General features: G+C 40.6%; 1 protein-coding gene across 1 annotated transcript in view; it reads right to left on the minus strand.

Annotated features, from left to right (window-relative positions):
- ncanb (neurocan b) overlaps window positions 1-26,703 on the minus strand; it is a gene marked incomplete at its 3' end in the record, with an annotated part of 162,894 nt that overhangs the window by 60,866 nt on the left and 75,325 nt on the right. The window contains exons 9-10 of the mRNA XM_080473083.1: window positions 24,305-25,510; window positions 386-502 (exon numbers count right to left, since the gene is read on the minus strand). Coding sequence (XP_080329209.1) covers window positions 386-502; window positions 24,305-25,510 — 1,323 coding nt within the window. The remainder of the gene's footprint in view (window positions 1-385; window positions 503-24,304; window positions 25,511-26,703) is intronic.

Raw genomic sequence — 26,703 nt, forward strand, 5'->3', positions numbered from 1 at the left:
CACACACGCGCAAAGAAGTAATTGCACACATAGTTGAGCATTTGTAGTGCACCTTCAACAGCCTCTGGCACAAAGGGCTGACTTGCAGCATACGGATATTCCCTGTTGACTTTTAAACAGGAAGTTTCATCCAAAACTACTGGACCTGACAGCAAAAGCAGGCAGTGCACTGAGATTGGCTCCAGAGTCCATCAAAAACATAAGGGAACAAAGTCCAGAGAGGGAAACTTCCATTTTTAAGCTGCACATCAGAATACAATCTGCTATATGTCAGTTTGGCATATGCCTGTCTCTGTCTTTCTCTCATGCAGAGTGACACAGCAATGTCTGCAGCAGCTGACCTCTGCAGACCTCCTCACACAGACATGACGTGGCAGTGACTCACCGATCTCGCAGCTCTCTCCAGAGAAGCCCTGAGGACAGTAGCAACTGTAGCCATCACCTTCCTGCAGGCAGCTCCCACCATGAAGACAAGGGTTGGTCTGGCATGGATTATTTTCCACTGTAAAAGGACAGTGGGTGACAGAGAGGGAGAGGCAGTTAACTGAATTTATCATTTACCTTCTAGAAACATAACATCAAACCAGTGCTTTGAGAGTTGACGAACTATGACAGGTGATGAGCCAGCATTCTGTCCCTGTTATTATCCCTCACAGAGATCATCCTCAAGCCGCTTCCCTGTCAGAGAGGGTGGAAGAGTGTGTAGATCTATCCTTGTCTCTATGACTTTCTACAAGGTGACGGATCGGCTGTTGTTGCATCTGTCTTGTCCCTATTTATCATGATTGATGGTAAACAGGGGCATGCCAGGCGAAGGACAATATGCCGAGTCGAGGGTCCTACTGATGAGCCAAGGTCCTCATCAATTAGCCAATCATGCACCTGCACCAAGAACCTTTTTTTTCTGTGTCACATTACTGCCTCATGGAGATGGCAATAAACACAGTATGCGCTGCAGGGCAATAACTCTGCGCCTCTTCGTGGGAGATGTTTTGGCGAATAAATGTGGGAGACTGAGGAGATTAAATCGTAATTATTGCTCTTATATTTTAAGATTGGACGAGGCTGGGAGGGAGAAGATTTGACAAGGACGGTTAGAGCACAGAGTGACTGTCAGGCTTTTCTTATCCTGTGTGCAAAAAATGGACTGGCTAGATTAAGGTCTGGGGAACTGGCTAGATTAAGTGTCTTTTTATTATCCAATCATGATAGAATTGCAGGCCCTGACAGAATCTGTCAGGCCATCTAACACACTGCATCTTTTCCATAATAACACGCAGACTCACTTAATGATGTATGAGCAGAGAGATGCTGTGCAGCACACAGAGTGCAGCTCCCCCTGAAGCGTGGAAATACTGTCACACGTGTGTGTGTGTGTGTGTGTGTGTGTGTGTGTGTGTGTGTGTGTGTGTGTGTGTGTGTGTGAGTCAGAGCCTTTATGTTTATGCGTATGCCTGGAAGCATTTGTGTGCGCGCGCGTGTGTGTGTGTGTGTGTGTGTGTGTGTGTGTGTGTGTTGAGTCAGAGCCTTTATGTTTATGCGTATGCCTAGAAGCATGTGTCTGTGTGTGTGTGTGTGTGTGTGTGTGTATGTGTGTGTATTCTGGCTGTTCGTCTGACCCTGACTCATTGCATGCTAGTTTAAAATAACGTGGGTGTGTGTTCAATTTCCTGTGAAACTGCGCCCACTGCTGCAGCGAGGACGCTGTTAATACGCCGGGCAGGGGTGATGATGGGAAAGTTGCCTTTGAAAATGCATAAAAGTGATTCACTGAATGAGAGGAATCATTAGAGACGGGCTCATTTCTTAATATAGCAGCCAGGAAGAAAAAAAACAACAACAGTGAACGTGTTTTGAAAACACACACATTTTAAGGTTAATGATGTGCGGATGCGGCTGATAAACTCTGCAGCTGCTGAGTTGTCTTTAACACATGTGGAAAAGATACGGGGCAGTACATGCCTCGAAGTAACACCCAGGTTGGATTTGGGGAGTTTGCATGTGCTCTCTGTGCATGCATGGGATTTTTCTGTTTACTCCAGCATATTATCTTTATAAACAATTATTTAGTAACTCTAAATTGCCCATCAGCCCTGTTGAAGGTAAACTTGAGTTTCACTAAATGTTTCTTGGAAGAGGTCCTGACAGTGCACCTTGCAAGTTAAATAAAGCAGATATCGATCATGACTGGATTGAGGTCAATGTGAAGTTAAACTTACAAAAAATACAAAAGCATGTATATAATACCAGAGTGCATGTGACACACTTGATAATTTTACTTTGATAGTGAGAGCCCCAACAGTCAATGTTTCACACTATATTTGTAAAAACAAAAAGAAGGAAAAAAAAGTGTAAAACATACACACATTGTTTCGCCAGAGAGCCAGCCACATCCAATCATCCACATTCACACTTCAGTTGCTTTGAAGACGCTGACATTTTAAAGTGGTTGATTTGACTTGACAGACATAAGTGAACATAATGAAAGGAACCTTATCTTGTCTCGGATTGACGTGATTGTGAGCGACTCTTTCATCAGCAACGTACATAAAACTATACGGTTCTTGTCTGAGTACTACAATAATTAGTTTTGTGGTGTACACAATTACATCAGAATGTAAAGAGTGTCTCTATTAATAACATTACAGGACAATATTCCACAAGGCGATTGCTATAATGATACTAAAACAGTCATTAAGGACACAGAGGAAAAATAACCCAATGTCGTGTGCCAACAATGGTCATGTTTGTTCATCATTAATTAAAACTGTATTTATTTTAATATCATCAATCTGTCTGTCCATCTATCTATCCATTCCTCTATCCATCCATAACTTGATCTCGCTCCAGTTTTCTATAAAAGCTGAGGTGCATTGGGACTGTCTCGAAACCAAAATACACTGTGTTTATTATTTATTGTTTGCTGTTACGGTCTAGTTATGTTTTCTTGCCCCTCTGGGGTACAGAAGTAAGTTTCCCGGTCATCATGAAAAATGTAAACCTCTATTTCCTAACATGAGCAGTCAACTTGTGAGAGCTCTTTGTCTTATTTTAGGAGGATTCACTAAACAGTTGGTGGTTAAAAGTTTGCCCGTTTTTGAAGGTCTGAAGGTTGTCATTATAATCAAGTGCCAACTGGTCATTTCACTGAATAAATTAAATACTGGCCCATCACTGATGAGGCTCTCTATTCTTTTTATACTGAAGTTGTTTCCTTTTGAAGGCCTTCTGGCAAAAATATGAGTGGAGAGGCTTTTTAATTCTCTGTGTACAACTTTCAAAGATGTGTTCAAAATGGTGTGGGACTATGAGAAATATTGGTTGGGAAAATCGCCCAAAATTGACATGATGCAAAATATGAAACGTGCAGAAGAAAAGTCCAGGTTTGAAGCCAGGTTTGTTGACAATTGGCAACACATCCACTGTGCATGTTGCTCCTTCTCCAATGGGAGCAACTTGGTGTTTATTGCTTTGCCTAAAAGCTTTTACACACACAGATAGATGAAATGGGGATTGAACTGACAACCTTAGGATTAGCAGGTGCACACATATGTCACATGTAAAGTGATGAAACATTACCTATGGAATGTAAATGGATTTTGCTGAGCCAAATGGGTTTAAAGGTTAACACACAGTCAACAAACACAGAGAAATGTGTTTGTTCTCTTAAGATGGCAGCTTGTTCTGGGCAGGGCATTTCATAATTCACAAGAAACGCAAGCGCAAAACTGGAGGGGAGGGGATGGAGAAAACAAGTCTATGCCGGTGGTATGTTCACTTTTCTGCATTGACCATGCCGGCTTCAAATGTCTGATCAATCACACAATAGTTGTTGGGTACCACACAAGACAAACAGATGATGTGTCAAAAACAAGTTGCAAGAACTCCCAAAACTGGGACTGAGAGAAAATAATAAAATTTTGTTCTTGCAGCTCTGAGAGAGAGAGAGAGAGAGAGAGAGAGAGAGAGAGAGAAAAAGTTTGTAGGGTATGTATAGACTTTAGTGGTTAAGATAAGAATGTGCTTCTCTGATGGTTTCTCATAGAAACTGTTCTCATGCTTTGCTTCTCAAGAAATATGTTCTTCTCTCTTTAAGCAAAAAAATCAGGAAACATGTTGAACTACTTCATTCATTGCGTTTACAATGTTGTTGCTCAATGTTAAAAGGCACGAATGGACAAGTTTAAAAAAAAAAAAAATGAAGCATTATCTTTAAGGAAATTTTTTTTTATCACCATATAGTGTCACTGAAATTGATAGTCTAAACCAATCCCTTCCAAAAAGCAGCCTTGCCACATCCCAAACACTAGAGTAAAGATCAAACTGCCTGAGAAAAAATATCCCTGAAAACATTTTTAGCTATACATTCAATCACATTTATTTTTTAAACCTTTCTGCAATGAAGTTGTTTTATTTTTGATGGGACCTATGGTCCTACAATGTGGTAATCTGCCTCAGTCACACAAAGATAAATGTGACATCGGAGTATCTCTGCATGCAGTTTTGGTATTAAATATCTCTCCCGCATGAATCATAACCCAGGCAGGCATGTATCTTCTGCAGTGGAAAAGGCAGTGACGCATGCAGCATATCTGACAGCTGGGTAGCGGGTCATTGACTAGTCTCAGCGAGGATGGCTTCAGGAGCCGAAAGGTGATCTTCTCATGACCATTACCCCAGTCAATCACACCACAGAGGGCAAGTAGCTCTGTCTTATGTTTTAAGGCTGCTCATGGTGCCTCTTTGCTATGGTGAGAATCGGTAGTGACACATCTTCAAAGGTAATCCATAAGCTCTTCAGGATTTAAGTCAACAGCTGATAGGAAAAACTAAAGCAATGCTTGGGCGTGCGTCTTTATTCATGTCGACCAGCCCACACAGGTAACATGAAATAAAATGACATAAAATCAGAGTGTTCCAACTGCTCCAAATTTCGTCTGCAAAAGAAAATATCCTGATGAAGGTTGACTCGCTCCACCAAAACCACCTCATCAAAAAGATAGAAGGGGCTTTTCCACAGCTCGACCATCAATGATAAACAAAAAGCTGAGCAGTCGCGGAAAAGGACATTGATCCAATCTGCAGACAATTAGTAACGACTTATTACACACAAATGAGACCATGTTCTTCACCATCTGTCCGCAAACACTAGCCTCCGGACTCTGTGGTGTTGATCATAGGTATGGATTGAGTGACGACAGCAAAATCTCATTCCAAATAAATGTTCCGCATGAGAGGATAGACATGCATGGAGAGTGCTCACAATGTCCAACGTGACTGGCACTGTGCCTTGCTCCTAATTCTGGTATAATTGTGGATATCTGTGCATGCACATGAGGTACAAATGAGTAATGATGGGGAAAACTGATTTTAAAAAGCATGAGAAAGAGTGAACGATGGAAAGGAAAGAGAGTTCTGGTCTCACAAAAAGAGGAGAGGGGAGGATACAAATTCAACTTTTGCATAAAGCAGCTCAAGTATAAGAGAGAAAGATGGACCGAATGAGAGCAAGTAAAAGAGAAATATCAGCTGAGGAGGGACAGAAAGTCACGGAGGGTGCTATCATACATTTCTTCCTCTCTTAATGCTGGCTGCTTGCTCATGATTAATTACACACGGGTCTCAAAATAGGTCTCTTCCTCCATCCCAACTGTGCATCTTTCTCTTTCTGTCTTTCACATAGTAGAGAGAAAGAGAAGGCTTAGATAAGAAGAAAAAAAAAACCCACCAAGGAGCAAGAAGAAGAAGAAAAAAAAAAGTCCTCACAGATTTGTATGGTACACCTGAGAAGTTATAACCAAAAAGAGACAGTTTAAGCCCTGCAGGATTTCAGCTTTCAGGGTTTAGGTCTGCAGTGAGGTACAAATTCATATGTCATTCAAGGTATAATGTGTAATCTTCTTCCCAGAGTCTTAGTACATATTGCAACATATCCTCCATCCTGTGCAGAGTTTTATAAGAAGTTGTACATTCTGCTGTGTGACATTTCACTGCTCCGTGGGGTCATCTTATGCTTTTTTAAGCCCCTCAGGAGTGAGATTATCTCAGCGTTGTGGCATATTTGGGAAGCTACTCCTCCATGTCAGCTCCCACATGCACCCAGGATTTAGACTGGACCATTAAAGGAGGGGTTGTGTTAGGGGAAATGTCTTGCTTCCCATGAAGTCTGAAGCTGAGTGGTTAGCAAACTCACCCCGATGAATGCCTGCAGAAAAGGTTGTGCTGACAGAAACACTGAACTCTGCATGAATAAACGGGTGGCACACCCCCACGCGCAGCAAAATTGCACACATACGCACTTACATTTACTGTATATACACCTGCTTATCACCCGCCGTGTGGCAGTGCTTAGACTCACTGAACCTTGTAATAGCTTTGCTGAGACAGAGATCATGCCTCAGCCTGTTCAAGTGTTCCCCCTCTATGAGCGCGATAAGCCATCACCGGAGCCCAGCAAGAGCTGCCCCGTTAAAATTTAATGCTGGAGTACATCACTAAAAGGTACTGAACCACATAGAACAGTTCGAGTTGTATGAATGGCAGCACTAAACTGCCAAGTATGAGCTTAAATACAGATGTTTTTTGTCGCGATGGTGACGGCTCGATGCGTTGGTGGTGAGAAAAATTCATTGCGTCACTTACGTGATGATGCGTGAACATGTGTTTTTTTTTTTATACATTATGGTATTAGTCACAGTGGCTCTGTCAATATGTGCACATCAACCATAAAATGCACACATTTTGATAAACAGCATCATTAGCAGTTCATAGTAATAAATGACGGAGCAGTGATGAATTCAATTTGATTGCATTTGTTGCTTTAGCACGGAACTTGTCAAGCTACATGCTGATTATCTAGAACCACAGAAACTTGACAAACAATATGTGGATCATAGTGATGTGATTTTAATTGACTAAGAACTAAACGACAGCTTATAAAATGCACATCTCACTTAAGGAATTCCTTCAAAATCCACATTATTTATGAGAAACTGCAAATATATAACAATTCTGAAGACTTTGTTTTTTCTTTTGCTTATCTTTCATCAGACTGTGATCAAACTACACCAGAGTACACGTAATTCAAAAGTGTGCAGATGGCATTGTTCGACACTCCTTCAATCTATGTTGAAGTCACTATATGCATGTTCTAGATCAAACAGTGGTTTAAAAAATAATAATAATAAAAACATTGGGTGGCCATTAATAGAAAAAACTATCTAACCATATCAACCATCCATTGCAATAGCTGGTTGTGGGTTTTACTGTTTTATGTAGTGAAGCCACAGGAGGGTTTATTTTTGTTCCTTTTATCCTCATGAAATGTTGCTTTATTACTTTTATACGGAACATGATCACGATTTGAATGTTAGACTTTTTTGGAGTTATTCTTTTAGAAGATTGAGATACAGTCATGCATTGCACACCAGCTGGCGCATCACGATGTGATGTGCATGGCGTTAAAATTCCCAGGAGACTGTCAATTCCTCTCAGGGGTATTCTCTATATTTGGGGGTACTCAGTGTGGACAAGCTTTCATGCATAAATACATTTCAGCAACAGCTATCCTAGTGGAGCATTCCCCCTATCTATTGCATCGTCTTTCTCATTACCCACTTCGGCCGTACAGGGCTGTGGTGGCTATATGGAGAGAAGAGAAGCCCAGGGAGCTCAAGTGTGCAACTCTAACTGCTTATCATGAGTTAGACCAGAGCTGTTATCAGGGCAACCAAGAGATCGCCAGCATCGCTTTGGCTGACCTCGGGGAATGGTCCTGACACGGGCATCCTCATCCAATGACCTGAATGACCTGAACCGGCTCCTCCAGATGCAGAAGAGTTCCTGATCTCATGATCTCCCTTGTCATCGTTTGTGTGTCGCAACACTGAAATTCCTACACCCCGTCATGATGGAGCTTTAGGATGTATGTGCTACACACAAGCTGTTGTTTTCTATCCCTAGCTCAAAATATAAACTGTACCAAAAATGTGCAATTCTTTTCTGACAGATGCGAAGGAGGAGAAAAGGATCACGTTCGATAATATTGAATCCACAGAGTAGAAATGAGTTGGCACAAATGTATTCAAATATTTTCCTGCAAGTTTGTTGCCACTACAAATCTCGCACTTGCAAAATATATATATATATATATTTTTTGCATGATTTATTAGTCACACTCTTGGTATATCTGCTTAAATGTTCTCTCATCAGTGCTTTACCTTCAGTGACGTCTCAAAATGCGTTGAACACGGCCAGTGAGCCAGTCAGTTGTGGGTAAAGCTTTGGATAATCCAAACAGACTGTGGGTGAAACTATTGTAGTGCCTTTAAGTTTCTTTTTTAAAAAAGAGTCCTGAGTTGTTTTCTTGTTTGTTTTTTGTTTGTTTTTTGTTTGTTTGTTTGTTTGTTTGACACTAAGAAGATGACTGAAGTGAGAAACTCAACTAGGCTCCATTGCTCCAGCTAAAACCTAAATTATGCAGATTTTCAACTCATCTCTTGAACCTCCCTTAACTTTAATCACAGTAATGAATGCAGTGTTACCAATAAACATAAGAATGCCCAAAACTATCAAACTAATGACTAAGTAGTTTGGAAACTGAAATTGGCCTCTAATTGATCTACTAAGAACATTTACAGCGAAACTGAACTTTATCTTTAACTGGGCTGAGCTGAGCTGGTAATTAGCTGCACTGGATAATCTTCATGACCTGCATGACTTCAAATTTCCTCCTCTCCCTTGACAAAATGGACAGAGGGTGGCAGACGCACAGGGTCAGGATATTACCCACATATCAGTGTCGCCCAGACAGGCAAGTCACTCACTGCAGATGAGCTACAATTACTGCCCTGACAAGCTGAATACACACCAGGGAAATATGAAACCTATTTCTGCTGAAATATAGATAACCCTTCTCTCCAGCACAGAGATGCAGACCCCAGTGCAGTCTCAGATTACTTCAAAGTGATTGATTTACAGAGGTGAGTTACGTGAGGGCGGAAAAGGGAGGGTAAGAAGGTGAGAAAGGACAGAGGAAGAGATGGAACTGGACAGAGGTTAAGTTTACTCGTTGGTCGAGAAGCTCTTGTCTGCTGATGATGTCAGTGCCCAGTGGTCAGACAATTTAATGTGTGCAGGAGTTTGAAGGGTGGAGTATTACATAAAAATTTCAGCCCCGCAGTCTACAAGGTCATGCACAAAACGGGGAGGGTCAGCACACCTCACCTCCCTGAATCAAGCTTCCTGCTCTCCTTTTAGTCAGTTTAAAGGTGCACCATATAAATCTGAGGGGTGACCACATGGCAGGAGAAAATGAGCAGCTGCAATATTTTTTTTCAGCCGTCCTCTTTGAGCTTTAACAGAGTCCTCCACTGAAACAAATAGATCTTCAACGGAAAAAAGAGCTGAGTCTAATAAAATGTTGCTCAAGCCTGAGTCTGACTGAACAATGTCATTTTTTGGAGTGAAATCCTGATTAATTCAGAAGACATGAAGGTGATAGCCAGGGGGAAAGGGGTCATTCTGCAAATTGAGTATTACATAACTATTTTTGGCCATGCCACCTCAGCAACAATATATTTAGTATTTAATATCATGATTGATTAATTTGCGAACATGGGTCTTATAGCTATGCATTCAGTTGTCAGCTTTTGTACATAAGAGCTCAAAATCCAATTCTGAAAAAAGTACCCTTTGTGTATTTCATCAGTGGTGATACAAAGACCCCATAGTTACAAGCAGTATGACTATTATGCTCCTCATGTGGTCAGAGCACCTGATAAGAAACCACACCAAAACAGAAGGTCTCTGACAAACGATTGTGATGTTTCTATGAACTCAAACCCAGCTTGACCTCTTCAAAAGCTGACACTCTTTGCACCTTTTCAGGATGTGTTGCTATGTTACACAGAAGGATACCCAAGGAGCAGATGTGCTGATGTGATTATTGTACTGTTCCTGAGCCGAGTGGCCTCTGAAGAACTAGGATTGATGAGCGCTGCAGGGGAGGGACTGGCTATTTCTGTCTGTCTGACCACATGCGGTGCTCCTTCTCTAACAACAGAGACACACCTGCGTTTGTCTTGTTGAGAGAGTGCATGTTCGGGGGTGAAAGGGGTGAGAAACAACCCTGGGTGTCGACGGTAGTCCGAATGTCAAACACTGAACTTTTCACCACTTCACACGTAATCCCTGTCAGTAATCCATTAAATATTACTGTGAATGCGGAAACTCACATAGCTGGATTACCCAGATGACTGAGACCACCATGCAGGTATATTAAACTGCTATTACTTATTTAAACAGTGCAGGAGTCAGGTTCACTCATCAGTTCATAATGTAGGTGAACAGTACAAGTGACAAAATAGCAAACTTAGATGAGACATGCAGGAGACAAGACTGCATACATGTGTGTCCAAACTAATCGGTCCAAGAAGGAATAATGAGAAAAAGCACAAAATAAATTTACAACAAAGTTTTCAATTCAATTGCAATGCCTGCTGCTCCCAAGTATAAATTATAACTTCAATTTTAACTTCACCTCCTCTTAACAGCATTGGATGTTTTCTTTTTTTCCCGGACACGCAAACAAACACATACCCACAGAGAAGCATGTCTGCACACAAGCAATGAAAAAGCATGACACTACGGATTAGCTACAGCCCCAGCAGCCTGAGACAGCAGAAAGCAGCCGATGTGCACCTTGTGGACCGAACGTCACACTACATCAGCCAGCGGAGGACCAGGGTGGAGCAACATGCCAGCAATTCAATATAACCCAATTTTGCAGGCTTGCACCGCGTGACTGACGACCAAATTGAGGGTCCATTGTTACAAGAGCGCCACTTGTAGAGTCTCCGTTCGTCCTAAATAAATTACATTATCTTGGGCTGTCAGAGTAGTTTGGAAAATAATTCATCCTGGCTTATCATCGCAAACACATTCAATCCACTTTGGTTTTTTTCACACACCTCTCTTCACTATGCATTTGCTCTTTTTTTTTGTTCTTCTTTTTTTGGGGGGAGGGACTTTATGAAAAAAGAATTTTGAATCAACCACACCTCAACCCACCCTTTTTAATTATCCTTCAATATTACAGATGCACCCTGGGAAAAGGCTGACACACTAACTGTCAGGGAGGCACACACTATGAATTATTCATGCTGTGACTTCAAGAACTCATATTGTTACACATCAAATTATGCTACAACTCAGTGAATGTGCCTGTGTACACGGCCGTAGGCTGATAAATTATGTGTGCATTGCGCATAGATAAATGTGCAGTTTTAGATTTTGAAGGATTTTAAGTATATTAAGTTAAGCTGATTTCACATGGTAGATAAAGTGTGACATCAAACACAGAGGCTGAGTTGGTATGTTGTGTTGTTGTGTGGATTGGTATGTTGTCTGACCTTGAAATCCCAGCATCCCTCCGGTGCTTTTGTTTCCTCGGACTGGACATAAGTGGCAAAGACTTCAATATGAGCCAAATGTTGGCATTTGTACCTGGTGAATGTTGGTTGATTTATCCAGAAGGAAAATGCTCTAGACAATTTGGAAACCCGCAAGTATTTCAGCACTAATGTAATCCTGTTAGGACATTGTTCAAGGAATCTGTTTGAGGCAATTATCCCAGTTTAGGAGTCACAGCCTCGACTGTTCCATCACAAGAATTGCTGTTGGCTTATATTTGCATATTTCTTCTAACACTATTTTTAGCTTTTACTTCTTTTTTTTTTTTTTTTTTCTGTGCCTTGTCCTTCCTCATGATTTGACTCAATGTGAGAAACTGATTTACTTTGTTGGGGGGCCAATAACAAGAAGTTACAAATGCAATTTGTTTAGTATAGAACAGAATAAACAATGCATTATTGTTTACAAAAAAAATTCTTTTTTACAGCATTGCTCCACACTGAATGTAATATAATATCAATAGATAAGAACATAAAAAATATAAAAAGAGTAATAGTACAATATTAAATAAGTAAATATGTCCAGGCAAACAGTTTATACATAGGGAACAAGGAAGGGCTTGACTAGGTGCACTTGCTGTTGACCGGGATATCATGAAGGGGGTGGGAGAGACACTGCTCAGGATGGCCCCCATCCTCCTCTCTGAGTTCACTTGTGCAGAATCCATCTCCACCCACACCACCTCAATGCTAAGTACATTTCAAAAGAAAACGTGGGTCAAGGAGTGTAACAAAATTAGGCTGAGATTAGGCAAAACTCAACATGCATCCCATCCATCCATACTCACAAAATAGACAAAATTCCTCTGTAGCAGTTTTGTATTCAGACTGTGTCTGACTGGTTTTAATTTACAAGGACTGTTTTTTACTCCCACATCCAATGCAGCGGGCGCTGAATCAAGTTCAATCCAGCCGAGAAAACCAAGTCAATGTCAATCATGAGAAGAAGTTATTAACTTATTATTGAATTCTTGAAAACTACAGAAAATCACTGCATTGCTGTGTGTTGCTGTTGTTTTTTTTGTGGAAGCATGCTGAATGTAGGAGACACCGATAAGCTGAGAAATGACAGTGTTTGGAGCTGTATCAGCTGGTCGCGGCATCAGAGAGAATGATGCAGTCCAAGTCACATGTCTTTTTGTCCAATGTACCCCACGATGTGCCAGGGCAGCACAGGAGTACGTTCAGTTCAAGTCTCGTTCCACCAAGATGCACTGCATAGTGTCACAGGAAGTCAATCTTGCCTGGGGCCATCAAACTTCTACAGAAAGAAGCTGCGATATCCAAAGACTGGTCCTTGGACTTATTTCACCTCTGTCAATAGCTTCGTGTCCCTAAAAATGATCTATAATTTATCTTTTCAAGTGTGCAATGTGACTTAATATTGCAGGAATACTATTGTACAATTTCAATCATGCATCATTGCGGTTCATATTTAAAATATAGTTCAACAATTGTACTTATTGTACTTTTTTATTTAAGACATTTACATATCATATTTCTCATCTTCATATTTGTGTTTTTTTATGACATATTTCGGTGTGATGTACATTTTGTCGTTTTTACAATATCGCCTTATTCTGACACATGAGAAGCTGCAACATCACACCATTTTATGGAAAAGATCAATACAAAGAAATACCATAGCTTCTGATCTAATAAGAAACTGTAATGTGGTTACTGTAGAACAGACCATAGTGTTAGCTGCAGTTATGCGTCCACCATTGCTTGTCGACACAACAAATGTCTTTCTCTTCATGTAACTAAATCCTTAAAGGCATTTTGCAGGAAGCAGGGCTGACTTGTGTAACATAAGGCACATGTGCTTATGTGTGATAAGTATTAACACAGTTTGCTAAAGTGCCAGCATTCACACAGACTCACTCTGGTTACTTTGATAATACATCGGACAAATAATACCAATCATCACATTAGTTGGAAGCGATGAAAATGTAAAATGATGATTTAATCACAGAATCACATATCCACGAACCCGGCAGTACTTATAAATGACTGACAATCACAAAACTTTCAGTGTATCTGTCAATGCTCCAAATCGAATGCATAAAAAAATACATTGCCCTGAGCCAACACATTTGAATTGCTGTGTATTCTTGTGTCCACAGTCTGAAGCCCACACCGAGCAAACCTATATCCTTTATTCCTGCATGAAGACGCTTATTAGCACTCTTCTCCTGATGAAAATAGTGAGGTGCGCCTCACTGTAATTGCCACATCAACTCAAAAGGGATGCGACAAAGGACATTACTAGCTGAGGAGACGATGATTAATCCTCCAGCACTTTAATTTATATTCAACTTCTACCAGACTGCTTGCATGATTATCAAAACGACAATCAGTTTGAACACAACTTCACTGACCTTGAAAAGATGACCTAGTACTCTGTTGTAGAAGAGCCCTAAACCAGACAATAGTTTGTTTTATTCCACTGTGGCTAGACAAGAGGAAAACCTGGTATATCTAAAGACAACACACAGAGAGAACCTGCAAAGAAAGAAAGAAAGAAAGAAAGAAAGAAAGAAAGACCCTTTATTTATCCCCTTGGGGAAATTACTTCCCTGCATTCACCCATCCTAGTCATAATCAGAATTCTTTTTCAGAATGACCTTCAAATATAAGAATGCAGAAATGGGATTTAAATGTTTGTAGGAGACTTAGGTTTACAACTCAGATCAAAGTATTTATTAAAAAAAACCTTTCAAACAACTTTAACTTCTACAACATAAACCGGCCATTTTTCCAAACACCAAAAACAATGACAATAATAATAATGAGCTACTTAAGTCCTTCCTTTAGCTTCTATTTAGACGCGAAATTGACTTCAAAGCCCTGCTGCCTGCCCATGAATCATTAAAAGGGGCAGGACCAAACTACTTCTTAGTGGTTTCAGCGGTAAATACCTGCTAAGTCCTCTCAGATCACTCAAGAGAAATCTGTTGGTAAATACCTACTGTCAAACAAAACAAACCGCTGCAGAAGGTTTTAGCCGATACGGTTCTCAGCTTGGAACAGACCTTCTGACAACATCAAAACTGCTTCGACTGCAGGTTCAAATCGACAGGTAAACTCAAACTGTACTTTTCATGTTGTTTGTAAGCAAATAAAACACATCTTTTAGTTTTTTTGTTCTTTCAAATGTTCAAAAACACTTTGAAGTGATTTCTTAATTTCCTCTGTTCTTTTGTGTTTGTTCGCTCTCAACGAATTCATATCCTTTATATTCTTGGCAGTAACGAGTCTCTGATTCTTTCCGCTCTGCCCACTCACTCACTGTACCTCTCTGCAGGTGCAGTCTGGGTCTGTATGGGGTCTCTTCTTGTTAAAAGAGAGCTTTCCCTTCACGCTGTCATCAAGTCCTAGTGCAGGGGGAATTTAGTTGGGTTCACCTATTTATAGGGCTTGAGTTGGATATCGCAAATGGCAAAAATTGATGAGTTTGAGTTGGTTTTGAACATGTTTTACAGTTCTTTTCATGCACACTGTGACGACCTTGAAACATTTTATCACTGTGATGTAATAAATTGGCTTAATATTGCTGTAGTGCCAGTGGATGATGGTCTCCACTCTGGTGACAAGGTTATCAGGGGTTGTGTCTTTGACCGAGCCACTTGGTGGTTGAACTCCTTCATGTTGATTTGCTGTTACCAGCTCGGAACGTCCTACTTCCACATTGGATTCATTTGAAAATAGGAAATAACTAGTCAACTCCCTTATAATTTGCATGCAGTCATATAAATCAGCAGAAATATGATGTTTCTAATGTCATTTTATCAATGCGTTAGACTTAAACACATTTGGGATTACTCTTGTTTTCAAAAAGCTGGAAACAACAAAGCAACAAGAGCCAATGCACTTTTTTCCAAACTAGACTGTAGTTTTTTATTTAAACAAACTTACTTCACCCTAGGTTGAATCGCTGATATTAGAGGAATGATTTATTTATTTTTTTGTCCTGAGCAAAACTTGCACTTTGACAATGCAGCTGTAGTTTTCACAACATAAGTAAAACAAGAACAAATGCACGCACGCACCTTCACTTGTTTTCCTCTGCGGTTACTATGAAGTGAGCTGTCGTTCAGGCTGCAGAACAGCAAGCTGTTTGCATGTTTAAATCTCACAAAAAGGATTACTTTACACGACCTCATGTGCTCCTGTCAACAGAAACTCTAAAAAGAGCTTGCTTCCAGAAATTGCTCAAATCCACAAATACAATCTGCAAACACACCCCTGCTGCTTTAGGTTCACCAATTTGTACAATTCCCATCTTCGTATTCACCAAGTGCACTCATTAAGAAACCTTCGTGCCTTGAAGACATGTCATTTTATCCCATCTATGAATCCTATCCTGCTGGGACAGAGCTGTGGGAGGGTCTGACGTGCTCTACATGAGGAGACCCCCCCCCCCTAATCTCTTCCACCCGCTGTGGGCTGGCTACTGCATGATGTGTTATGACTGACGCTGGGAGCCCAGCACCCTCTGCTACCGCTGCGCTCTGACTTCGGTGCTGGGGAGAGTGAGAGGGAGTGAAGTAAGTCTGGCAATCTGGCAGCTTGAAAATCCCAGCTGGATGCACTCATCCTCTCTGCTGCCACTCCTCTGTAACTAAAAAATACCTCAATTTAAAATCATACATTTCACCACTAACCTTGATGACACTCGGCTCCATTTTTGACAGCATGTGCCTGCATGTGTGACTGGCTGAATTGCTGAAGGATATGCATGTATCCAACTGCAAATGGAGAATGAAAATGTGAAAGCAACGTCTCAAGGATGCAGTCATTCAAATTTGGATGTGCTGCAGGAATAATGGACACCTTATTTTCTCTGTGTCCGGCGACCAGTTTCACATCATAAAAAAAAAAAAAAGGATCCAAAACCTTTTCATTCCAAGGTAATAAAAACAGTGAGAAAGTGCAGTCAAAAAAGGTCACTGCCACTAGTTTGTTTCTTTCCTCTGACCTCCAAAGGGGACAAGTCTGTTAGATACAGATAGAAAACTGAAATATCCTTTCAGCAAATGGTAACTGATTCCTGTCGTTTCATCTAATGGTTCCTGAATGCTCCTTTTGTAACCGGTACCACACATACCAGCCAGGTTAGCCTTTTCCGCTCTGCACAACCATACAATGACTCCACACAGGGGATTATATTCTTTCTGACAGCACCCTGTCAGGCTCTCTGCCTCCATCCGTCCCTCCCTACCTATCCCAATTGGTGGCCTACAGAAGTGATGTTGTTCTTTGTTTTATGAAACTCTATGCACCCTCAGGGGCAGTAAGGCTGTACCTGACAATAAACACTTGCTGATAGTGATTCATTGGGGAGGAAATAAAAAAAGCAAAACAACCTTTCTGTGTGAATCACTGTCTGTGTTTTTAATGGGAGGACACATGGCTCAGCAGAGGTCTTCTCTTATCTGGTGTGGAGACGGCTAAATGAAAATGACTACAATAAAACAGGAGACGAAGATGCCTGAATGCTCCAACAAGCAGTTGATGGTTTCAGCTGCTGTGCGGCTAAATGTTTGACTTTTACTAGTTCCATCCCTCATTGAAACGGATGGCTTGATTGTGCGGTTTCCAAATAGCCACAAAGAGCAAATGTTCCCCATATTTGGCTGGTGTGGGAATAGCACTGATTCTCGTAAACCTCCAGTCCCAAAAAATCTAAATTATGGAAGGCTGAATGAGAGAAAAAGACCCCCAATTTTCTCACAACAGCGCTTTATGCATATGTGAGCATGAAACTGTGTCATAACAAAACAAATACATGATTAAAAAGCATATGTTGGCCCCGGGGGAACAGGAAACTCAAGCCTAGCGTTCGTTCCTACTGAAGTTAACATAACACTTTGGTCTGCCTCACAGATGATCTTTAGAGAGCTGTGAAAAGAGTAAATATTCATAAAACAACAAGAAAATGTGTTTATCAATTCTGCTGTGTGTCTGCTCGCAGGAACAGTCAGGAGATTCAGCCATTCATCTGCCATAATGGGAGCTCTGGGTCATACAATCTAAAAGATAAAATATAGCTACTGGTGATGAGGCTCCTAGAGGCTGAATAATCACCAGGTTTTGTTGTGGCAGCAAAGATAATAAAGCATTTTTATGATGCCATAAAAAATGCCTGTTCAAGACAGCTTCTCTGGGCTTTTTTAGTTTCATTGCGGAATATTAAACCCAAAATCTTGATGGTGTGTTAGCTTTACAAACATCACTATTTGTTTCATTGGCTGTTGCATGTATAAATCAACACTTTCCATCACCCCAAATGTTACTCAATACTGATAACTGATATTTTGCCTGCTGAGAAATTTCTCACTGAATTATTTAGTCGCTGCATGTTTTACTATAACAGTTTAAAACCAAAACCACTTTGCAAAACAGCAAATATTTGCCCGTTTTATTACTTGCTGTAATATTAAAAGACCTCTCCAGGCACGGCACTTGACTCAAACCGCTGAGACTTGAACATCATGAGCTGCTTCTTCACATATGTGGAAGCCAACTCTATATGAATGTTGAAATCTGCGGAGAGAATAACTTCAACATGCATCAGATATGACGTGAAATGTACATCCTGACTTTCTTCTGGCTGCTTATGCTTTGATGGTTTTTATGATTTTTTCTTCTGTGACTGATATTCAAATCAATTTCCCATCTCCAATCTCCCTATTATTACAATATTATGGGACAAATGTGTGTCTATATATTTGACTTTTTATCACAGATTAAATAAGAAGAAGTCTCTGATGTTGAAATCCGGCCTTTATGTGAAGTGTATTGATTGTCTTAATATGACAAATCTCTCTTTGCACTCTGTTTCAGTGTTTAGTGTTAATGTGTTAGTAGTACAGTGGTCATTAAATTGTGTCAGCAGCTAACAGAGCCATATTTATTATATAAGAAAGAGGTGACTGTGTGGATTTCAGCTGGAACAAACCTTGTTTACACATACACAGTATGTGCTCAAGATGTAATTAATTTGTCTATGTAGGTGGGAGTGAACAGTCCTCCAGCTCGACGTCGCCTAACAGCTTGGTATTTGTTAAGACAAGCCAACTCTTTCTGCAATCCAATCACATGTTACGGATTTGATATAAATCACTCAAGATAACAACAAGCTACCAACATCTGCTTTATTTGGACATACGTCAAAAGTAATAACAGAACGGCAAAGTAACGGCTGTTTGGGATCTCCTTAAAGCTCAGTTAGCTTAGCTTCTAGCCTTGCTGCTTGTCAGCCACTAACAAAAGTTATTGCTTAGCTTTGGAAACCTACAAGAGTTTCAGTTTAAAGCTTGTCAACACCTCTCTTTGAATAATACTTGCACCTTGGCTGTGCAATGCTGACTTCTGCTCTGTGCAGGAGAAACCCTGAAAGAGCCAACAATCTGATTTTCGTTTTCTATCTACAAATAAAAAGTCCTATTATTAGTCTTATTATCCAAATACTCAGATGCAGAGGGAGCGCCAAGTCTGTTGGCATCATGTATGACAAATTGTGGAATGTGTGACTACAATCATAACTGTAAAAGCATCTCTTGTCATGTCAGACATATCAATACTACTTGTTTCAAAAGATGCCACAATTTATTGTTTGTGGAATTTTTTCTATGTGAAAGATGAATTAAGAAGTTTGTCCTGTTTTTGTAGTACTGTGTTCAATTTTTTTTTTTGGTACTGATCTTTGTCTGGCTGTGAAGGGTGACTTTATTTTATCCTCAGAAAAAAAAAAAGACAAGTACAAAAACAATACACTGCTAATGTACTATTCAGTGCTTTTTAAACTGGCATGCATTATGATTACAAGTCACCACAAATGCACACAAATGGCTCAGTGAGATTCATGAGAAGTCTGTTTAAACTCATTTTAAACACTTTGGTTGAGCTCATTCCCCTGGTTATCCCCATACAAAGAGCCTGTGCTCAGTCAGCACAGAGAGCTGCGTAACGCCGTTTCATCCCACACTATGATGGAACATGATGTCCCTCAAGGCTGTTCTTCAACAAATCCCATTCATTTAATAAGCAGAAGCCAATAGCACTGGATTAGATTCAGCAGGGGTGTTTGATATGGAAAAATGGTGGAATTACACCATGAAAAGAAAGAATAAGAGAAACTGTGAGACAAGAGGCAAATAGGAGGATGACAGATTAGGCAAAGTGTGAATTTTCAGAGTGGTGAATTTTGTAAAAAAGAGGTACTGATGAGGACCCTGCAGAGACCGAGGATCGTGCAGGGGACCGATATGGTTAGACTGCAATTGACTGCCTTGTGTTGTATCACATTTGAGTTCAAGAGGCTATCAAAACATTATGCCAGGGGGAGTCATAACAATGACCAGAGGAGTAATAAAACACATAAAGTCAGGGAGATGGGGAGTGTGAGAGAGAATGGGGGAAAATAGCAAGAACAGCGAAGACAGAGAAGAGAAAGTGAGAATGGTGAGAGAAAAAGACTGGAGACATATGGAGCATGAGGCAGGAAAATCAATAGACTTCTATATGCAGCGTTGAGATTATGCCCTCTCGCTGTTCTCGACGGCCTGTCCAAGGACTCTGATCGCCAGCAGACAAACAGAACATCCATCCACAAACCAACACTGATAATATGGCACCCCAGCCTGTCCCTGTCTCCATTTATCTCTGTCTTCCCCCATGTACACACACACACACACACACACACACACACACACACACACACACACACACACACACACACACACACACACACACACACACACACACACACACACACACACACACACACACACACACACACACACACACACACACACACACACACACACGCGCGTGCGCACATTTCAGCATACTGGCTCTTCTCCTCCAAATTTAACACTCTCATTTGGTTATGGGCTTGCTGTCGTGTTATTGATGTTGCCAGAGGTCTGATCCATCTTGAGCTTCGGACAAGGCTCTAGTCAAGACAGCTATAACTCAGAGGCATGCTGGGCCTGTTTGCCAGAGGATCACATTGGCATTGGTAATTCAAATCCTGGACAGACAGCCAATAATACTGTATGCACCTGCCTTGCTTCATCACCCCAAAAAGGGAGATACCATCGCTCTGAGGCTTTCGGGAAATGTGCATGCTTGTTGAGACGCACTGAAAAAGAAATCAATTTTAAAAGTTCGAAACTTCTTCTTGCTCGTAGCTTTACAAACTTGTTCAAATACTGTCTTTGGGATTTTACAATATGGAAATGAAGATATGAGTTATTAAACAAAGGATGTGTATGTTTTGCCAGGCTTTAACAGAGAAGGATTAAATTGTACTCAGTGTATGTGTGTGTGGTTGTGTGGGACTGGTGGGGGATACGGGGGGTTGAAGCTGCTGCTTCACACATATAGTTACTTTTTGTGTGTGTGTATCTGTGTACGTCGGCTAATCTTTGGATATTTGGCTGTAGGCCGAAGTGAGGGAAAAAAATGGAACAGCTGGATGTGGTACAACATCAGCAGCTTATCCCACCTATATGTTGTCAATTAGGAAAAAATAGGCTCAGTGAAGTCCAATAGCCCCACAAATTTAATTGGAAAAAAAGTATAGAAATGTGAAAATAAAGAAATTTATACATAAAAAATGGGATACGAGAAAAAGTGCTTTGCTGGAGAACTGTACTCTCTCGAGGCCCACAGCACTGTCTTAGTATAGTCTCTGATCATTGATTAAAGCGGTTTATGTACTCTTACCCACAGCATTGTGGAGGACACACTCACCTCTCTCACAACACCCCCCATTCTTCCTTCCAGGAGCTTCTGTCATCCTGCCCTTTCCCTCCTCTCCATCTCTACCTACCCGCAGTAATGGTCAGACAACCACTGCTGTAATTTCCTCTGTACTAAAAACTGACAACTCCAAAAGGTCACACCGAGAGAGGATGTCTCATGCTTCTAATCACTCAACAGGAGCAAGGCCACTCAGACCCACTCAAATATCACCCTGACAAAGGTAAAAATACCCCTGGTACGGATGATTATATGTTAATTCACTTTATAAACAGCAGCATCAAGCTGTGACTAAAATCCAACCGCAGGAGGACGAGTCAGTTGTCCAGATACATGAACCAAAACTTTTCCTCTTTGAATGGAATGAATCTGCAGTATTTACACGTTCACCAATTGTAATGAGTCCTCGTGGCCATGCTCCACAGAGAGCATTCAGAAAAATTAAATATGCTGAATGCAGCACTCCACTGTAAGCAAACCAGCCAAACTAGCATCAAGCCCCTATTATTGGGTGGCTGGCAATTGAAACCACAAATTCATCCAAGAATTTACCTCATCTTTACCTGCTGTTATTACAGAGGGAAAGGCGAGTCCTTCACTCAAAACTATCGGGGACATTACTGGACTGAAGTTGGCTTGAATCTGATTTGAATGAATCTTCCCAAGAGAACATTGACAACAATGTATGTATGTGTCAAAAAACAATATATGACGGGACAAACACAAGAGGCTTTTGACTTTAACTTAACAAATGATGCAACTTAATTTATAGCCACTGTGGTCTTTACGCATCAGTATAAGAATATTCTACCACTACTACAATTACTACTACTACTCCTACTAATACTACTACTATTACTACTACCACTCCTACTACTACTACTGCTACTACTATGTCAACTACTTTTGGTAGAAGCCTAGTTGCTGTTTATAATTACAAACCTAATAATGCACTTAGAATCACTGACGATTCGGCGTGCTGGTTGCATGTGTCCACAGTACAAAATATGCATTTACAGCCACTAAATAAACATGTTCTCACCTTGCAATGAGCACTACACGATGACACTTTATCTCAGCTGTTTTGTCACAGATTCAGGGCAGTTGTGTCCTCAAGGTTAGAAAAGTGAACCTGAGACTGGAGGTTTGCATGTTTGAATCCCACTGCTGACACCACTATAACTCCATGAGCAAGACCTCTGATCAGTACCCCAGGTGCCATACTGTGGCAGCCCAATGGCACTAGAATGTGTAGCAAACAATAGAAATTTCAATTAATGAAGTATGCTTTCTTTCTTCTCTTGGTCATCACTCCTTCAATAGTGACTTCTGCATCACTTCTGATAATCTTATCTACATCAGAGGTAACCTTGCAATTAATCCTAACAAACTTGAATAAAGACTGATCATCTCAAACAGAGCTAAGTAGCATATGGACTATTTTAACAAACGCAAATGCATCAAGTGAAAATCAGGTGTTGATCCGAGTGACGTGAAAACGATCACTTCAAAAGTAAAACTCATGTGCACGTTCATGACAGAGCTCACAATATGATAGAAACACCATTGTAAAAGATCAAAAGTGAACAAAAATGGCACTAATGAAAGTTCCTGGAAATACCAGAAGCACAGAGCTAGAGACATCAATGTGGCATTAGTTGAGCAGAAACTCATGATAAACACCACAGTCCTTTGAGACATGCATAAAATATTTACCAAACCAACTTCAATTTAATAGCACAAATCTAGATGAGGAAGAAATGAGTTGCCTCAAGACTATAATGTCTGATGTATTTAAAAAAAAAAAACCTTTTTCTGTCATAGTAACGAGTCCATTAGCTTTAAAAAATAAAAAATAAAAAAATAAATAAAAAGAATTCATGCAAGCATGCTGAGAAAAACAGCTCAGACACAGCTTTTAATGCTAAAAAACATGTTTGGGCGACGGAGTGCAAGGTGAAAGTTGAGTTGAACACTGGTAAAAGAGCTTGGTGAGCATGGACAAACTAGAAAATGAGAAGGAAAGCAGTCCACAGTCAATTACGAGTCCCATCTTGTAGTTTGTGTCGACATTGATTTGTTGAAAAACGGCATCTCTGCCTTTCCCCCAGTTCATCAAATTGCAATCACTCTGACCGGCTAATTACTTCTCTAAGACCAAGCTGGTCTCACCCCACTGCTGCCTGACTGTCTGGAGCCCCATTCCACCAGCAGCGGTTGGAGGGATGAAGAGGAAAGAGATGCAAAAGGAAATTGCAAGGCTGGATTAAGAATGCATGATGTATGTCGGATAAGGAGGCAGCAAGGTGATGTAGAATGAAACAGAAAGTGACACAGTAAGGGAATAGAGGAGCATATGTTTTAGATTTGACATGGTTCACACACTACCGACTCAAATAAAGGTCATTAGAACACATTGCCATTACTGAATTTATTCCTAGATTTTGCTAATCCACATGCATGACTTGATGACCACACAGACAACCTTATTTTAAACTACTTACAAATAGTAAGGTAATTATTCTGTGGTAAAATTAAGTAAAAGTCAATAATTTGAATGTTTGTAGTTTGTGCATTTGTACTATTCTGTGTTTTTATTGTTTCACTGAATAACTCCTTTGGGTGATTTGAAGAAGCCAAAGGCTCAAAATTAAGAGAAGAGCATTTTTCATCTTTGTTTAAGTAAAAATCAATAAATAACAACAACAACAACAACAACAACAACAACAACAACAATAATAATAACAATAAAAATGTGTCTTCCACATAGGTGCAGTGTTATTGCTTTGTTGCTGAACACATGAAGAACCGATCACATACCCAGATATACTTAAATGCTGAGACTTTCTTGATGTATTTTAGCAGCTGTTTTATATTATATCTGTATGTGCTCTTCTGCATGGCATCTCCGTCACGTAAGATTTTTGTGTACACTGACGACAGGAACCTCGTTTGAGCAAAGTGATTACTTTACCCATAGCTCCCCCACAAAAAAACAAAACAAAACAAAAACTATACATATTACAGAGGTTTGAATGAATGAATTGTCGCTAACTTACCTGATGGGATGAAGCCCAGAGACCAGTTGGGAACGAGTAAACCAAACGGGTTGCTTCCTTCTTTGTTTTCTGTCGTTCCCGAGCTCTTGTGTTCATCCGTCTTGAAGCCCTTGAAAGGTGTCCAAAGATCTCCCACAACAAAAGACTCCGAAACTGCAGATCGGGATTCCATTTCTGTAGCACCAACCTTGGGGTGTGATGAAACAGTGGTCAGATGAGTGACCCCAATAACTGTTTGAGACCCTGCATCTGGTGCCACAGGATCTGTTAGGTCAGGTGAGCTTGTAGTTTTCTGGATGTCTTCGTGAACCCAGGAAATGGAAATAGAAGGTTCCTCTGTTAAAAAGCTGTCAGATGTACCATCTGTTGTAGTTGCTGTCGTGGCAGAGTCGGTTCTATATGTGGCTTTGGCCATTGTGATGACCTCAGCGGTGGTCAGTACATCCATCAAAGCTTTCGGTGTAGAATTCATAATGTCACTCTCGCTCATTTCTTTGCTGTGCTTTCCAGGAAACACTGGGAACGCTGAATTTGTCCCACCTTTGCCTTTGCGTGAGGAGGGAGAAGACAGACTGTTGGCGGGCTGGAGGACATAGAGGATCTCTCCCCTTGCCTCCTCTGCTGTCTTTGGCTCCTGGGAGCCCTGAGGTGGTGTGGTGGGCTGTTCGACCAGCTGCCACTGGGAGAGAGTAGTGCGCTCAGCCACAGTCACAAAATCACTCTGTCTGAGTAAAGATTCAGTTTCATGACTCGGTTTCACACCAGTACTGGCCTCCTTAGTGGCTTTCAATCCAAATTCAGTGGGGAAGTTGTTTCCCTCTGCACTTCCCTCTGTCTCTTTCTCCTCACTTGCTGCACCTCTAGAAGATGGAGGATTAGCACCTTCTATGTCTTGGTCCTTGCCTTCACCCGAATAGTTTTCTGGAATATCTTCTCTCAACGAGGTGGGCAGAGTCATCACCTCAAGGGGCCCTGCTTTCGCCTCCATTGGTTCCCAGGTGGCATGACTCACATAAGGCAGATTTCCAGAGGTGCTGAGTTTGGGGCCACGCATGGACTTGATGGCCCAGGAGAAGTGGGTGTTGGGGGCGGTAGAAAGAGCAGAGCCTTGTCTGGGACCCTCAGGGCTGGATATGTTGAGATGTTCACTGGGTGGTGCTCTCTCAACAGGTTCTGGTGCAGATGGGAATTGATGGGACGGGAACTCTGCAGGACACAAAAACATAGTACTGTCTGATTATAACAACTTCATTGTCTGGAGAATTACATTTTCTGGATCTATAATTCGCTAAAATAAAATAAAATTTTAAAAGAATTTTGAGTGAATGTGTGCTAATTGTATGGACTATGAGGCTCCATGTCTGTGTTCTCTCTATCAACACTGCAAACAATTTTGGGGAAACAACAAAACAACAAATTAAAGCTTTTGTGCAGTGTTATAATCATGACCAAACACTCAATGGTTTGATTGATATTGATTGATTTATATTTTCTTATTTCTTTTTTTGTATTTGTGAAAATTCACATAATTTGTGTGATTGTGAAAACTTAAGAGAATGGCTCTATTACCACGCCCAAAGTTTTGCTTTTCTCTGTGGATTTATGGTAGGATGCTTTACATAGACGTGACAAACACCTCCCCGGAAATGTAAACAAATGACACTCTCAATATATACTGTTTTAGGTGGTCCTCGATTAGCAAGAATGACTTTGTAACTGTAACAATACCATAAATATCACAGTTCCAAACTTATTCAATTAATGTCACACCACATATGTATATTAACTTTACTTGCTAACTAACATTGCTATGAAAAATACCACATCATACATTGTATGTAGTTGGTTAATCATGAGCTCAGGAAGGACTACAGCAGGAAGCTTGACCTCCTGCCTCAGAGTGTTGTAAATTACCCTCAGCCCTTTCTTCCAGAAAAGAAATGAGACAGGAAGTCAATGCAAGCTCTGTTCTTAGTATTAACACCTCTGGCTAACCCATTGACTCCTGAGTCAGAAAACATTACACCTCGGAGATAAATCCACGGACCTATTCAAAATCTATTTAATGTATTGTGGAATTGATATATTTTAGCCAAAAGCAAATTCACAAGATTTAAGTTAAATAAGATGTAACCTCCAACTGTCTTAAAACATTCCAGTCAGTGATGTTTATGTAGAAAGTTTTCAAACAAGGACAGTATATTGTGTTCATGTGTACAACGACAGACCTGTAGACCTTCACTGTATTTAGTAACTTGAGCAAAGACTTGAGTTTTGTGTGCAAATATTGTATGAAGACATTACAATGCACCAAGGATTTATTTAATGATGTTTTCCTAAGCAACCCTTAATTGTTATTTACTGTAAGCTGGATGTTTTGAATTTCTTTCTTCATCAGT

This window comes from Lipophrys pholis (genome assembly GCF_963383615.2).
Source record: "Lipophrys pholis genome assembly, chromosome: 10".
Taxonomy (NCBI): domain Eukaryota; kingdom Metazoa; phylum Chordata; class Actinopteri; order Blenniiformes; family Blenniidae; genus Lipophrys; species Lipophrys pholis.